Raw genomic sequence first — 17,480 nt, 5'->3', positions numbered from 1 at the left:
AAATGTGTTTAGAATTAGGGATAGACCAATGCTGGAAAGTGTGAAAATTCTTCCCAAAAGTGCGTTCAAATCTTGCGCCGTAGATTGCCTATTATTTGCATTTAATATATGATCAAAGACTAAAATACAAAACCACAAAGCTGCAGCTACGTTCTGAGTATCTCGTACGTACGACATATTATCTCGTTCGTACGACTTAGTATGTCGTTCGTACGACTAAGTATCTCGTTCGTACGACTTATTATGTCGTACGTACGACTTATTATGTCGTACGTACGACTTATAATGTCGTACGTACGACATAGCATCTCGTACGTACGACATAGTATCTCGTTCGTACGACTTAGTATCTCGTACGTACGACTTATTATGTCGTACGTACGACTTAGTATCTCGTTTGAACGACTTAATATTATGTCGTACGTACGACTTAATATTAAGTCGTTCGTACGACTCATTATGTCGTTCGTACGACTTATTATGTCGTACGTACACTGTACGACTTATTTAGTCGTACGTACGACATAGTATATCGTTCGTACGACTTATTATGTCGTACGTACGACTTATTATGTCGTATGTACGACTTACAATATTTTTTTTTTCAAGTGGCAGTAATACGCTTCCGTATATGACTGTATTGGCCAACTATAAAAGTTTTCACGTACATTTTAGTCATGACCCCCCCCCCCCCACTTGGTTTTTGCTTGCGATTTATCTGGGCTTAAATAATGATACTATAGCACTTATTGTCTTGTTTATATAAAATCAAAATTTGTAAAAGAGGTGAATATATTGAGAAAGGCTTTACAGATGATGGGCAAAAAAAAACTTGGATAAAGTCGAGAGCGTACATATAAAATATATTCTGTATTTAGACAAGTTTAATTTCGTCATTGATAGAATTTAACTCTTGAATTCCTGAGAAAATAGAAAAAAGAAATTTTACTTGGAAATAAGATAAATAATGAAATTATACGTAGAAAGCTGTCTGCTCTCAGTTGTTGCATGATGTATGTACAAATACATCTTTTGAAATACCGAGTATCAAGAAATCAAACTTGTTTTACATGTAATCTTCATGTACCTAAAAGACATAAGTAATTTAATATATATATATATATATATATATATATATATATATATATATATATATATATATATATATATATATATATATATATATATATATACATTGAATCTAGGTTTAATACAGTCAAGTAAAAACAGACGACTGACTGAATAGAAATGAAAAACAAGCATATTTTTCTGATAAATTATAATGAAGAACCAAATAGAGGAAATAATTTCTAAATTTACGGTAAAAACCGACCCCGATTGAAATAAAACCGATTCCGATCGAAAATAATGCAATATTAAGAAATTTATCAAACTACAGGCAACTGCCATCTCTTTAATATGTAAAAAAAAAAATGAATAAAGTAATTTTTAAACAATATTGCAGCAAAAGAGCCAAATTTAACAGAACAATTATAGTATTTTCTTCTTTATATAATTCCGATCGGGATCGGTTTAATTAGGGGAAAATTATAAATAATAGGTACACTTGACTCTTTTTATTTCTCTCAATATACCTGTTCCCACCAATTTTATTAAGTGACTCAAAAGTTTGCACTTTGTAGTCATAATAACATAAGACCGCGGAACATTAACTGGCAAAATTGGAAATATACAGCTGACGTCATTTCTATCCGTTACAATCAAAACATTCACAATGGGCGGGTACAATTCGACGCGGGCGTTTGGAAAACGTGGGACTGAAATTGCAGATCGAAATTCATTTTCAATCTACCTTAGAAGGCTCATATTACTGATTGACCCAGAAGACATATAATTTTAACTTTGGTAGGTTGAATTTTTTTTGTCCAGTGTTTTAAATGTATAAATATTTAAGGGACAAATATCTCATTTAAGTTTGATAAATATATGTATAACATTGTCTTGGTGATGGTGGGGGAGGGTGGGGGTCTTGAACGATTTTTAAATAAAGTTGTCCAACAGTTTTCAGTGAGAATAAGTACCGGGTATAATCTCCATGCACTCTTATAATCCTAGAATTAAAATCTATTGTCATGTTAAGGCATGACTCGAATTGACAATCCCCCCTTCTAGAATCAAATATCTCCTGAAAAATAATCTTTGTCTTGTATGATCTTTCGCGTTCTTAAAATCATAAGCTAAAACTAAAATTAAAGTGAACCTCAAACAATTAATATGTATTTGGGAGTTTAAATATAGTTGATTTTTGGATCATACATTCACTCTTTGCTCTGAAACAGATCAAATGGATTGAAAATGAATTTCGATCTGCAATTTCAATCCCATGTTTTCCAAACGCCCGCGTTGAATTGTACCCGCCCATTTCATTGTCTATCACTGAATGTTTTGATTGTAACAGATAGAAATGACGTAGGCTGTATATTTCCAATTTTTCCAGTTAATGTTCCGCGGTCTTAAAGAAAAAAATCTGTCATAGTGATGTATTGGATTTCATAACGTATCGAAAATTGGATGCTGAATTCAAAAAATAACTTGTTCAACTCAATTTTGGATCACATATTTTTTTAAAGAAATATAATTTGGAGTCTTATTCATTATAAAATAAAAAAATAAGAGTCTATGCTTTAAATAATATTGATTGACACATCCAGTTTTGAGAAGCTATTGCATATAAAAAAAAAAATAAAAACGTAGTAATTTTTTTACCCTTAAGTTGACCTTTTTGCACTTAAAATAAGGCATTTACCAAAATAGGACTAAAGGACCACTAAAAAGATTTTTGATGTTGTCATGTGTAAACACTTAATATACTAAGTCTATGCAAAAAATAATTAAAATCCATGACAAGCGATGTGCCACCTATTGCCTGGTTTTTCGGTGGACTGCCTCTTAAATGCATAAACATTACTCATTTGTTGCTAAGCATCTAAAAAATAGTTACGATCAAAATAGTAATCAAAACGATACTTTCATATCTCCATGCAATTGTCATAAACCAGTGAACCACATAATTAGAGACAGATCTTGGAGACGTTATACTTACAACGTTTACTGATTCTGTGATGAATCCTCCTGTCAGATACGGTACAGTGTGTGATGATGTCCAGCTGTAGACTGTCTATGAAGAGGTCGTACATATCAAACGGTCTGTTCGGTACATACAGACATCTCTCTCCCTCACTTCTCTTATGATCCCAGAGTCTGCAGTATTCTGATATCACGTCACGTGACGCCGTGGTCAGGAAAAACTCCAGATCACTGTCCTCCACCAGACACTCCGTAACAAAGGCGTACATGACGTCATGTCGGATGTCGTCTGATATAAAGGTTATCACATCGTCACGTGTTTCTGTGATTCCATCAGGGGGATCTACCGAGCCGTCATCAGTAATACCAGGGAAATACCTCTGTCTGATTTTGCCCTTTATGATTCTGTGTGATTGTTCAATGAAAGGAATCCGATATTTATCCCATATAAGTAAACAATACAGTTGACATCTGACTTCTGCCGGATAGCTATGGATTTTACCTGAGATGACAAACAAATAAATAAATTATGAATCACCAAACAAATAAATTAATAAAATAAAATAAAAAAATTGTTAACCTTTACACTGTATGTACATGTATGTATTAGGTCCTATTGAACAGAGATGATTTAGGATGTGAACCACCCCCAAACCCACCACATTTTTTTAATCTCTTCTTTAACCATTGCGGCATAAATGAGATTAAAAAGATGTGGAAATTTATCATAAATTAATTTAATAATAATCCTGAAATACGAATGCAAATCTGTAAAAAATGATTTTTAGTCTTAATAATAGCTATAAATTGAAATTACGTTTTGCTTTCGTCGCCCGCGAGACACAGTGATTCGAGCATCTGCTTTAGAGTACAGGAGTAGGGAGTTCATTCTTTTAATAGTAACACCACATTATTTTCTTGTTTGTCGGACATCTGGTGACAAAAGTAGGCAAACAGTTTAGTAAAAAGTTTCTTTTACTTTTTTGAAGGTAATATTTCTAGGTGGAACTTGAGCATATATTCCCCCTACCTTATTTTTATTTTTTTACATATAAAAGATGTAATGACGAGGAGTATGACAAATGGAGAGGAAATAAAAGGGAAAATATCAATAAGACATTGTAATCAAGCGATGGTGCATGAGGAGCATATATACACAATCATGTTTAGTAGGATTCGCAGAAACTGCAGGAAAAACTGGGGGGGGGGGGGGGGGGTTAATTGTAACTTTTCATATGTTGAATTTAAAGAGGCTTTTAACGGAGCTGCCCCCCCCCCCCCCCTTCTTAAAAAGTCTACAGAATTTTATTTCCATCAACTGTCATGTTTCTTTTTAGCTTGTAAAGGAATTTTGTATTTTTGTGCTCCACTCTCCAGCAATTAAAAAATCAACTTTTTGGACAGCACATTCCTGTCTTGGTCAATGAAAAAATGCAATACTCAAATCAATATTCATGTTTCTGCATTTCCCTCACGACCTAAACCCCCTCCCTACACAAAGAGACACACAATAAGACATACATCTGGTCCACAAAAACGCACTTTTGGAAAAGAAGGAGGACAGCCAGAAAAAATAACTAACCTAAAAATAGAAATAAATATTGACTTATTCTATATTTCTATACATTAACTATGAATAATGCCTGTAAACGTCCAAAATACTGTAATGATGAGTTTGTTTGTTGATTTAAATGTCTCTTTTCGAATATTTCACTGAAACATTCTTCGCCGCGGAGAGCCTCAATTTGATATTGGCATTGCATGAAGGCCATTGAGCAGCGAGGGATCATTTTCGTGCTAGCAACTTCACCATCAAGGGACCATTTTAATCGGTGTAATTTAAGGATTTAGATGTATAACAGGGCACTTCCGGTAAAAATGACGGCGTTTGCCGATGATTGCCGATGTCGTAACACTGTTTCTGTCTAAGAGTTATCGACCGTCGTAAACAAGCATGACTCTTCGTCAACACGGCTTGATAGACGCTGGCATTATTCATGCCATCAGATGAGAGAAATATACTTAACAGAGGAAAGAACAAATGTTAGATTGATAGAAAACCATGATATAGTATTTTTGTTAGACAAATTGCTGCATAAACAGTCCTTTCAAAGTAAAATACATACTTGGGTTTTTCCAAGTTCTAAAAATAGCACATCCTTCGATGTGTAGAGAAAATGAGGTAATTTTTTTATTTCTTTAAACTATGTAATATTTTAACAGATTTTCGTTATTTTTAGTCGATTTTCAGTAAACATAGTAAAGAAACACATGGAAGTGGGCATCTATAATCATGTTAATTCGCTAAACTAGATCTAGACCGCGGTTACAGCTATAGATCGGTCATGTACATTGTCATTCGTTTGCATAAAAAAAATTCCCGGAGTTTTCTCTGATTTTCTGGACATAATAGATGTTTTTTTGTTGTATAACTACATGACTGTATACTAAGGTTGTGTTTCCAAAATGAAAAAAAAATCTTCCTGGTTCTAAATTAACCATTGATTAAATGTTTATAAAATACCCGTAAGAGAGAGGAAATTAATAAAATAAAATAAAAAAAGAACAAAACTTTAAGTACTAAATAATTTCTACTATTATTTAAAAAAAAGAAAAAAGAAATAGGGAAAACACATTTTGGTTTTTTAAACTAGGTATTTATTTCATAGAGAAAAAATAGATTGGGAAAGGGGGGGGGTCATAATAAATATTTATATTAAGTTGATTTCATTTTCATGATTTTTGCAATTCTCTGTACATATGAGGAAAAAATACCATACTTTTTTTAACTAACATAAGAACAAAATTACATGTACATTTTTTTATCTCCCAGAATTGTTCTTGAACAAGTGTATAAATACGGTTTTTTTCAAGGTTAAAGGTCAAGGACGTTGTTAAAAATGTCATAAGGCTTATTTATTTATGTTGTTTTATACATTTATCAATATATAAGAATGGCATAATCATACTTATAGTGTTGAGAATGAAAAGCTATATTTGTGTGTCAGCAAACGGATACTAAAATTGGGGGTAGGGATAGTAAATGCTTAATTACTCTAAAATATTCTGGTAAAAAATATTTTTTGTATTTTATTTTTGTACAACATTGATTAGTCATTTTCTATCAAAGAAATTTTCAGCCCACTCTTTTCTTTTTTTTAATTAAAAAAAAGTAAAAATTAATTGTTTTTATAAGAAATACACACTTAGCATTGAGTAACGTATTTTAATCTGGAAATTTTATTAATTAATTGTAACGTTTGAGAAAAAAGTCTTTTATTATGAAGCATCTATGTTATTTTTGTTAATCTAAAGTAAAATTACAGTCTGAAAATGAGTTTATTTCACAGAATTCCTCTTCTGGTATAACATACATACCCTTCACTGTTTCCGACAGTGGTAGTATGATTTGAAAATTCTACTTTTTTCAGATATGTCTGGACAAAACTTTATGTAACTTTGGAATTAAAGCCTCAAAACACTAAAGATAAGGAAATATAAAGTAAAATTTCATTCTTCAACAATGCTTGTTATACATCTAATACCTTAAGAACACATGTTCACGTCCCTCAGTGGGATTAGATCCCGTGACATATATAAGGAACACACGAGAACTATTCGTTTCCTCCCTACATCCATTCAAACTTTTATATATGTGCAGTACCTGGATTTTCATCGTCTCTATAGTCATTTCAGTCAGAAGTCCGTATTTTTTTTTTAATTTTAATTTAATTTTATGATGAAACTGATTTTTTTTAAATAGTTCAAAATGCTTCCTGATTAAATTAAGTTGATCTAATTTTTGTACTAAAAAATGAAACAAATGTTTTAAAGCATAACAACAATCAACTCTTCATGCATTCAACAGTTCCATGGAAGGATAAAGGTGAAACCTTTAAAATGAGGTTACAATGTAGGAGCCTTTGTTACGCGACATAACTCGTACGTATTATGGAGAGATAACTCCTGTCAGCGGTACCAGATAGCAAATTTATACGACCTGAAACATTTTCACAAAGTTGATCCAATATATTTTGCACTAAAAAATGAAACGATTGTTTTAAGGCATAACAGCAATATCAAATCTACTTGTATTCAACAGGTCCATGGAAGGATAAAGGTGACACTTTTAAAACGAGGGAAGGAATTCATGTATATCGCCTTTGTAACGCAACATAACTCGTACGTATTATGGGGAGAGAACTCCTGTCAGCGGTATCAGATAGCAGATTTATACGACCTGAAACATGTTCACCATCTTTCACAATAAATAATGCGGAATACATGTACACTTACATACAATAGAAAAATAAAAGCAAATGAAAATCCTGATAAAGAGAATAATTTTAATTTGGATTAATATTGAAACAATTTTAATTTTACAAAATTTAAGGTAGTTCTATACTCTGCACTAAATGGGCTCAATCTTAATAAATCTGCTTTTAAAAGCTAGACATAAATCTCAGCAATGGATAGACACAAGAAAAATCATATGTCAGCAGGTTCACTTTTCCGCTATTACCTATTGGAGTATATACCCTGAAATTTACCTATCCAAGATTTTGTTGTATAAAAATGAATTAAAGTCTAAATATTCGACTTTAATACCCTAAAGAGATGAGAAATATGTTAGTCAACAATATATAATCATTGTTTTGCATGAATTATTATGGATAGATGCACTTTGTTAGACTAACGTATCAAAATTTAATATGAGAAAATATGCTTCACATGCTAATCTCCGTCATTCAAAAAAAAAATATGGACTCAAACTTCGTATATTTGCATTATTTTTACTCAATAATATTTAAGAAAAAGATTTAGCTGTAAAAAATTATATGTTGACGCATTACTTTTCGTGGTATGAGCTCTACACTCAAGGTACCCACCTTATTTCCTTCTTCCAGAAAAAAAAAATATTGCAACATTTCCCTGTAATACTGTTAATGTTTGAGTATATATTTATACTAACAAAGTTGTACATACTTAAGAGTCAGTCCGCGAGAAAACCATGCAGAACTGTCCAAATCGAAGCTTGTCATATCTTAATGAAATTTGGTGGGTAGTTAGACTTTATAATATGTTATTAAAAAATGACCAAAAAAAAATCCCATCATTCAACATGGCAGCCGTAGGCAGCACCACCTCCTTTTTGCACATTTAAGTGCAAATGCACTTAAAAAATTCAAGAAAAATGGTAAAATTCACATTTGATTTATTTTACTCAAAATTAAACTTGCATTTCCATTAAGGTATTTTGAACAACATAAGACTATGTTCTTTCAAAATTGACATTTATCATAATCAAATATGCAATATATCAAAGGGCAGACAACCCTTGAAAATTGGCATGATGCCAATTTTCAAGAATTGCCAAAAGTATTACAAATTTAATGCCCAAAATCTTCCAAGACCAATCTTTGAAATTAATTTTTTTGATTTTATTGTACAAATATAACTCTTAACATTATCTTTGCCAAATATTGAGCTTGGGAAATAATAAATAATTGAGATATTGGGATTTACAAATTGCCAATTTTCGAAAAAAATTGCTCAAACTCAAATGGATTACAAAGTCAAATATATTACTTTAAATTATACACAATTGTTGTTAGATATTGAAACATGCAAAAATTTTCTTTGAAATAATAATTATGAGTGAAAAATATTTAAATTAGAAATTAAAAAAAAACTAAATTGTCAGAAATTACCCCTAATATGAGGATAAGCATTTTGCGAATTGTTTAGAAATGAGGAAAAAAAACATAATAAATTGTATTGGCTTACTTGCAATTTTTCAACAATCATATGAATGTATATGTTCCTTACATTTTGTAAGTTAGTTTCTTTATAATTAATAAAAAGGAAATTACAAGTATTTAAATTCAAATGGACTCAGTATCCATTCATATAAATTTTGAGACTTGACATTGTTTGCTAGCTGCAGAACTGTAGCTCTCTGAAAAAATATATATTGATAGACCGGAGGGCTACAGTGCCACCTGTATATTTATTGCGCATAAAAAATGCGCTTGGTTCTGGATTAATTCTTCCAAATTCTTACCTCAATTGCAAAAACGGCTAGATTTCAATAAAGTCCTTTCTCCTTTATCAATTAACGGCATGGTTTACATCACAGGTGCTTGAGGACAGGACCTCCCCCCCCCCCAATATAGACCCCCGGGCCTGTTAGACTTTTTCACATAAATTATATATGGATGACACATTTGTGATATAATCTATCCTATCAGTTCAGAAAATTTGCTTTAACTTACATTTTATAAAAATATCTACCCTCTCTATATGATTTTTATATAGAGAATGTAGGGTAGTTAATAGACCGTTTCTTTGGGCAATTTTTTGATTGCTGATATAGATCTTATCACAAATATGGCAATTAAAGATAGTTTATGAGAAAAAAATCGAAAAAGCCTAGGGGTCTATATCGAAGGAGGGGGGTGGGGGGGGGGGGCTGTCCTCAAGCACCTGTGAAATTTGAGATGACAGTTTTAAGAACACGGAGAAATAAATCGAGAAACAGCGCTTTTTTTTGGTGTGCAATAAATAAACAGTTTTTTCAATGGTTGGCACTGTAGCTCTCTGGTCTATCAATATACACAATGTATGTTTTTTTTCGGAGAGCTACAGTTCTGCAGCTAGTTGTTTGCTTTCTGCCAATTTTAAATTGGTACAATCTTATAAAAATACTGACAGGGGATATTATACAAAAAGCTCCATAAAGGAGTTTAAGAAAATGAAAGATGCTGGAGTTTACTCTTATCCCACCTCCCGAATCAAACAAATGTCTTTTTTTTTCGCTTGGCAAATTCTTTTCAGGTAAGTTTAATTCCCCCCCCCCCCCCTCGACCCTTTCAAAATCGTTTCTACGTCAATGCTATGACTGCAATTCTGTGAATAAGAGATTTTATGAACATGAACAAATCAACTTTATTTAAATCATGGGGGATTGAATTTCTAAAATATATATTGTTTATAAATTTGTTTATTAAAGGTGATTTAATCTAAAATAAAAAAAAATATAATACGTTTTCCGTTCCTCGTTTAAGCAACACCCCTCTAGAACCCTAATCATTTTTCATTATTTTATCCATTTCAATATTAGTATGTAAATTGTGGAGAGGTGGATGGGGTTAAACTACACTCGTAATATGTATATTTAATATCCTGAGTGACCTTGATCGATTGACACGCCCCCTCCCCCAACTGTTTTCAGTGGATACATATAACATTTAAAAAAAATCAATTTATCTCTGTCTGCAATGGTACATGTATTAATAATACCATTATGGTTATTCAGAAAAATTATCAAATATTAATTTACACAGCCTTATACAATTTTATTAATAATGTTATGAAAATAATTTTGGCAAAATTTGCCGTTCCCGGACACGAAGTCCGTACCTGGACACTAAGTCCTAGTCTTAGAGATTCCTGAAGCAGATCGGAACCTGACTTCAGATACGGCAACCCCTGCCGTCCACAGACACGAAGTCTGTATATGGACACTAAGTCCGAGCTCTAAGACTTCCTGAAGCAGGACACCAGACACCCAGAGTCACTACGCTGCCACCAATTTTGTAACGTGAAGCGGTCACCCATCCAAGGGTTAAACAAGCTCGCCGTTGCTTAACTTGCCTGGACGGAGACTCTACCGCATCATCAGAAAAGCTAGCTCACTGGCGAGGCAGTACAAGTTCCCTATACAATGTCTGCTACACATATAATACTTTTTTATCATGTTTATAGCAAGTTTTAAATTTTTACTACTTTGTACTGCAAACTAGCAAAGTTTTGGCTGCAGTAACGACTCATATTTTCTTGGGGGGGGGGGGGGATTGTACCCTCCCCCGATTAATATTGCCAATATTTATCGTTGAGGGTCCTATATCGGTCGGGTACCTAAATTGTTGGCATCTCCTTTTGAGCTGATGATTTTTAATGTGAGGTCTGACTTTATCAATATATGAATGTTACGTAACGCAGTAGTTTAAAGTATGTAATGTAAAATAAAAAATATTCCTAGGAATGACGGTGTTTGGTTATAACTCAAAAACACACTAAATTTATGAAACCTAAACAATTTACATGAAGATTTAAATTACAAATTATTTTTGAATTTGTTGAAAGTATGCAATCAAATACCTGTTTGTATTCTTATATTTTCTCAAATGATGACAAAACAAGTTGCTAAGACACTAAGAAAACTACGTGCATTTATATTGAAAATACATGATTTTAGTTAGTCATTCCTCCATGATTTTTCGATCCCTCGCTTATTTCATTATTACATGTTTCATATGCGTTTTTCTTTTCCTTTTCATATTCTGATTATGTATATCATATACTTGTCCTCTGACCTGAATTTATATGTTGTAAATATTCTTCATTGTCCTCATGTACCTGAAATGGTTTGAGTGAATAAAATGATCTTGAACTTGAACGGGGCCAGGTGCCTACAACAAAATATCAAATGTATATTTTGATTAAAAATATGTTATTATTTGATTTAATTTCCTATTCAATTGTACTTACTAGGAAAAATTTTGTATCTGTTAAATTACCATGAAATACATGTAGATTCCCCGAGGACAGAACCCTATAGAAAACATACCTACTACATGTATATGCCCCAAATAAAAAAAACCAAACATTTGATGACCTATTATTTTATTTTGTTACTTTCTATGGAATTCTTGGTATTTTTTTGTAGTTGATAATGTAGGTTGTCCCCCCTCCCCCACACTGAAATTGCTTCCTATGGGCCTGTTACATGTATTTGTTTATTCAAGCTAAATTGTTATTTTTTTACATTCAAATATATTAAAATAAGTTTTCCCTCTTTCAAAGTGCAATAATGCTCCACAACAACTCCCTAGAGGAAGAAAAAATGATCATACATGACTTTCTTCTTTCCATATTGACATACCTGTCACTTTTTACCCAATAATACAAAAGAGTTCCAACAAGGGGAGATAACAATTTAACTCCAGCAAATTGGTAACAAGGGGGTAAAATAAGCAAAAGAAAGTTATATGAAGTGTCCAAATCAGTTATTCCTCTTCTAAAAAATATATTAGATTAAGAATCTTCTCTTTTTCTTTAAATATCATAAAAATAATCCAAAAATATGGTAAAAGACTGTTATTTAAAATATGTGAAATTGTAGCAAAATATGGTATTTCAAAGTTAATTTACAGCATGTAGAAATTATTTCCCAAGCTCAATATTTTAATACAGAGTAGACCTTAGATCATTCTTAAAGTAACAATTAATTTGATTTAATTTCAACCTTGGTCTTGAGAGAAACGAGCATCTAAAAATGGCTAAAAATCATTCTCCTTTATTTAGAATCTATAAATAGATGTGTAAAAAATAAAATATTCATTTGAATTAAGTTTTTACTCATTAATTGTGTTAATTGGACCATGACTTTGAAAATAAAATAAAATTTGAAATTAAACTGATGAAAAAAGATAACTTTTCGACTTGATCAATTTGTATACATTTTCCATTAAATTTTGTGTGATTTTCCACAAATATGCAAATGAGCTGTTACTAAAAATAGATGCAGGGTTCGACATTTTTTTGTGGATATTCTGACTTCTATCTTTATGTTGAAAATTTTAAGGCACTAAAAATTCCCAAGTTGCAACCTTCCATTTGGACGATTTTTTGAATTTTGCATGGTTTTCTCGCGGACTGGCTCTTAAAACAATAATTATACACACCCAATACCTATTGTTCCTAAAATTTATCTTATTTTACTTAAACAAATTAAAACACACTAGTCTTGTCTGTAAATTGGAGACAATGAAATGAAAGTGATTGACTGATTCTCACAAACTGGATAATTTTGTAACAGAAAGTAAGTATGCTGCAAGTGAATCAATTTTTGTCATATTCATAAGATAATTTTATAATTTTGCATTTATTCGACCGTGGATAAGCAGTTTGAAGGGGGGGGGGTGCGTCTTAAACAATATTTATTGTTCAAAGTAAATTTTATAATGTTTGATTAGTAAGATTTATAAATGTCTAAGTCAATTCGTAGTCATTACTTTTCTTCCGAATTATTACTATTAGCTTCAACTTGGCTGCCGACAATAGTCGCGAGAGTATTATACAAATCATGCATGTTCTGATGTAGCAAGTTATTACCTAATTATTTCTGTCAACCAAACGTTGTTCCCAGCCTTCTCTTTTTAATCACTTTATCCTTAGACTGTAGAACAATCAGTTTTTGTATGTTTGTAGACGCAACCGACTTGGAGCAAAATCGTTACCGGATATTTAAAACGCTAACTAAAAGTCAAACCAATATAGTTAAAAAAATCACATCTCGGGAAAAGGTTTTACTATTCGTAAATGACGTTGTGCGAGTGTAGACCTACTTTAAATCGAAATCGAGGGAGAGAAACAGACTAATGCTTTAACTGACATTTGGATTTGCAAAATACAAAAAAAAAAACAAGGCTCCAATTAAAACAAGAGGCCCAGGGGCCACATCGCTCACCTGAGCAATTGGCTAGGAAAAAGCACAAATCAGATCAGAGCTGAAAGTTTTTTTTTTGGGGGGGGGGGGGGTGGGCTTGAATTTTAACCCCCCAGGGGATCATGTTTTGAACAAACTTGAATCCACAATACCTGAGGATGATTCCACATGAGTTTCATCTTTCCTGGCCCAGTGGTTCTTGAGGAGAAGATTGTTAAAGATTTTTCCTATATATTTCAATAAAAAACCTTGATTGGCCATTTTGGCCCCACCCTACACCCGGGGGTCTTGATTTGAGCACATTTGAATCTACACTATATGTGGATGATTCCACATGAGTTTCATCTTTCCTGGCCCAGTGGTTCTTGAGAAGATCTCCCCTTGGAAAAGGGCGTGGCCCTTCATTTGAACAGATTTGAATCCCCTTTAACCCAGGATACTTTGTAGCAAGTTTGGTTGAAATTGGCTCAGTGGTTCTTGAGAAGAAGATGAAAATGTGAAAAGTTAACAACGACGACGACGACTACGACGACAACGACGACGACGACAGACAACGGACACATTTTGATCAGAAGAGCTCACTTGAGCCTTTGGCTCAGGTGAGCTAAAAAGATAACCATTGGCGTCGTAACAAGGGAGGCTAGCGGAGGGGGGGATTCAGTCCCATAGTTTTTTTTTTTTCAAACGATAGAAATCATATAGATAATAAACATTGGGACGTATGTAAACACCCCCCCCCCACCCACACACACATACACACACCCTCATGCACTTTCAAAACACACGTTGCAGTTCAGTTAAAGTTTAAAGAAAGGTAAGTCGTAGTGTTTGAAAGATAAAAAAAATGGTCATGAAAGAACTTCAATATCCCCAAACCCCAATCCTCACCTTGATTTACATGTAAGTAGAAAAAATGACACCCTTTATTTTTAGATTTATGTCTACACAAAGTTACAGGTAGATTTAGGTACTCAGTAATATTTATTTAGATTACTGAACAGATTAATCACTTTTCTATACAAGATCGTGGGTAACAAATATAATGAACTGAGCTAATATAAATTTATAGGTCCAAATTCACAGAAATAACTAAAGAACTAATTTTATTTTTTTTTCTAGAAAATCAAACTTTCTTACTTGGTTTTCTGTAAGGTTTGTTGTCGATGATGTAAATGTCGTTGTGTGGATGTAGACCTATACAGGATCTCACGATGTCAGGTCTCGCTCCACCAAAGTATCTCCAGAGCCACGTCACGTGATCTACACTGTCCTGTGATCTTCCTCTGTAATGTACAGCCTCCCCTTCTCTTCTTAGTACCGTTAGAAATTTTTCTCGTTCATCTTTACTGCTCTTGATTTTATTTTCTGGGATATTTACTGTAAAAAAAATATACCGTTTATAATAAACATTTACACTGTAATACAATTATGTATATATACATGTGTATAGGTAGAGATACATTCAAATTATAGATTTATTAAACACGATCAGTTACTTCTATTATAATATGTTAATCTAGTAGCATTAAATTGTAATCGATGAAGCTAATACAAAGCAACAAAAAAAAAAGAAACTGATTTAAATGTATAAATGTTTCTACCGATAACTTTTTAACTCTTTAAAATGTAATCCAATTATTCAAATAAAATTCTGGAAGAAAATTATAACAATTTACAATTATTTTACCCTGACTTACATATCTGGTGTATTTCATCGTATATCTCCGTGCCCTTCATGGTGACGTGAGTCAGTACGTTTATCTGTAGACGGCGTATCAGTACGTTATCACTGCCATGCCAGTTACCAATGACACACTTCTCTCCAGGTTTTCTCTTGTATCTCCCTGATCTCAGGTACACACTGATTGAGTCATAACTACTGCAACAGAATGGTAAAACACTGTTTTTTGATGTTATCCTATACATTGTCTCATCCTTTGTGTCCTTTGTTATCTTGTCCTGATCTTCCCAAAGGTAATCACGTGACTTCAGTCTCTCCAGAGTCTGCTGTACCTCCTCACGTGTTACAGGATTCTTTTTATTATACACTTTCTCTCGTATCACATTAAACAAGTCCAGCCACTCTGTGTCAGTGAAGTCAGGAGGACCGGAGTCAGAACACAGAAAACAGAATAACACGGACACCTCGTCATCAGTCAGTGTGGAGAACTTATCTAAAAATATTACGAGTAACTACTAATACATGCAGCACTTCACACATAAGTATCAGATAAATATTATTTTATAGCCTACTTGGTAATGGTGCTTTGTAGTTATTGTTCTCAATTCATAGTATTCCCTGTGTGTTTTACTTATGAAGGCATTTTTTAAACAAATACATGACATTTATTGCAACATAATTATAATAGTTTTGTTCATGTTGTTAGTAATGTACATACTAGTTAAAATAAAGGTGATCTCTTTGTAAAAAAAATTTAGTTTACAGACCCTGAGACGTGCTACTACCCCAAAAAAGCGTGTGACTTTCGTGCGCTTTCCGTTTCGTGCAAACCGTGTAGCGTTTCGTGTAAACCGTGTAGCGTTTCGTGCAAACCGTGTAGCGAGCGTGCGAAAAGCGTGTGAGAAACGTGCGACTTTCGTGTAAGAACCGTGTGAGAAACGTGCGACTTTCGTGCAAGAATCGTGTAAGATTCATTCGGAAGTCATTTCATTTTAAATATGGCCGTCGATGGGTCAGGATTTAAAATTCTATTAGTCTTTTATTATTGAATTAGTTATGCTTGTGATATAATAGGAGTAAAACCAAAAAAAAAAATGGAAAAACAAAACGAATTTAAGCGGTAATGTATAATTTATATTTGTTTGATTTCTTTTCTTTCCGAAGAAAATGTGTTTAAATTAATCAACTATGTACAACAATTTTAAGGGCATTGAATTCAATATAATAATCAACGCGATCATGGCTTCTAAAAAAATTTTTTTGCTCAAAGAAAGACAGAAATACCGGTATTATTTTTTTTTAATTTAAAGCAAAATATATCAGGACTCCGCTGTTGTCTTTACATTTGAAACGATGTGTCATTAAATACTTTTTAATACATAAAACTTGTTGCTCATTATTTTCAAATAAATGGATTTTATAATTTTAGCACACATGCGCTGACGACCACATCTTTATAAACGAAGGGGGGGGGGGTAAATTAAATTCTTAGTACAGTCTTTCATTTTTTGTTGTTACTTTCAATCTAATGTTAGTTTCAGCAGACGCTTAATTTTCTATTCTTTTTTAAATTCTTTGTTAAACATGTTAAATGTGTGCGCAGATACACCCCTTCAAATTGTATTGGAGTCTTTTTTCCGCGTTTCAACTGTGATCAAGGTCATTTACAACAGCGATCACGGGCTCCGAGTGCATGGCACATGAAAACAGGTTTTGCTCTTTGTACATGTTGAGTTCACGGCTTAACGACACCTGAAAATTACGACTGGATTTTTTTTTTAAATAAAATGGTTATAAATATTAAATGGGTACAACTTATAAATCAGCGGATTTCATCTTTTATTTGTACATCCGAATTTCTACCCGTAAACAGTAAAATAAACAGAATTGATTTGGTAGTCTTTTAATGAATATCATGTAAGAAAAGCTTAGGAGTAAATCATGAATAATAAAAATTGTATATTATTTGTTTATAAATCACGTACTTTTTATTTCATCTGAGATATTTCAGTTTTCTTGTAACATACCTGAATGCCGGTGTAAAGATCGATCTATTTTGTATGTACAATGTATAGTCAGATGCCGTGACTATTAATAAATGTACACAGATATTTTTATAAATATATACGCTTAGTCCTGTTTTGAAATGAAGGATTTTACAGTACAGTGTATGATGGGTATACTGATGTTATTTGATGAGCTTTATGTAAAAAGAGAAAGAGAATAGAATAGATTAAT

The 17,480-nt window shown here is 32.6% G+C and overlaps 1 protein-coding gene across 1 annotated transcript; it reads right to left on the bottom strand.

Moving 5' to 3' along the window:
• Positions 1-3,064: 3,064 nt before the first annotated feature.
• LOC134267753 (uncharacterized) lies at positions 3,065-16,970 on the bottom strand (the record flags this gene model as incomplete). Its single annotated transcript, XM_062749965.1, has 4 exons — positions 16,911-16,970; positions 15,259-15,754; positions 14,699-14,938; positions 3,065-3,550 (listed from the first exon to the last, which is right to left on the bottom strand). Coding segments are annotated over exons 1-4 (1,282 nt in total), but the record flags the coding sequence as incomplete, so codon positions are not given.
• Between the last annotated feature and the right edge of the window lie 510 nt (positions 16,971-17,480).

Source organism: Saccostrea cucullata, unplaced genomic scaffold, assembly GCF_032062105.1.
Source record: "Saccostrea cucullata isolate Sc308-1 unplaced genomic scaffold, CSIRO_AGI_Scuc_v1 ctg9664, whole genome shotgun sequence".
Classification (NCBI taxonomy): Eukaryota; Metazoa; Mollusca; class Bivalvia; order Ostreida; family Ostreidae; genus Saccostrea; species Saccostrea cuccullata.
The sequence above is the reverse complement of the archived record's forward strand: the minus strand, read 5'-3'. Positions and strand labels throughout refer to the sequence as shown.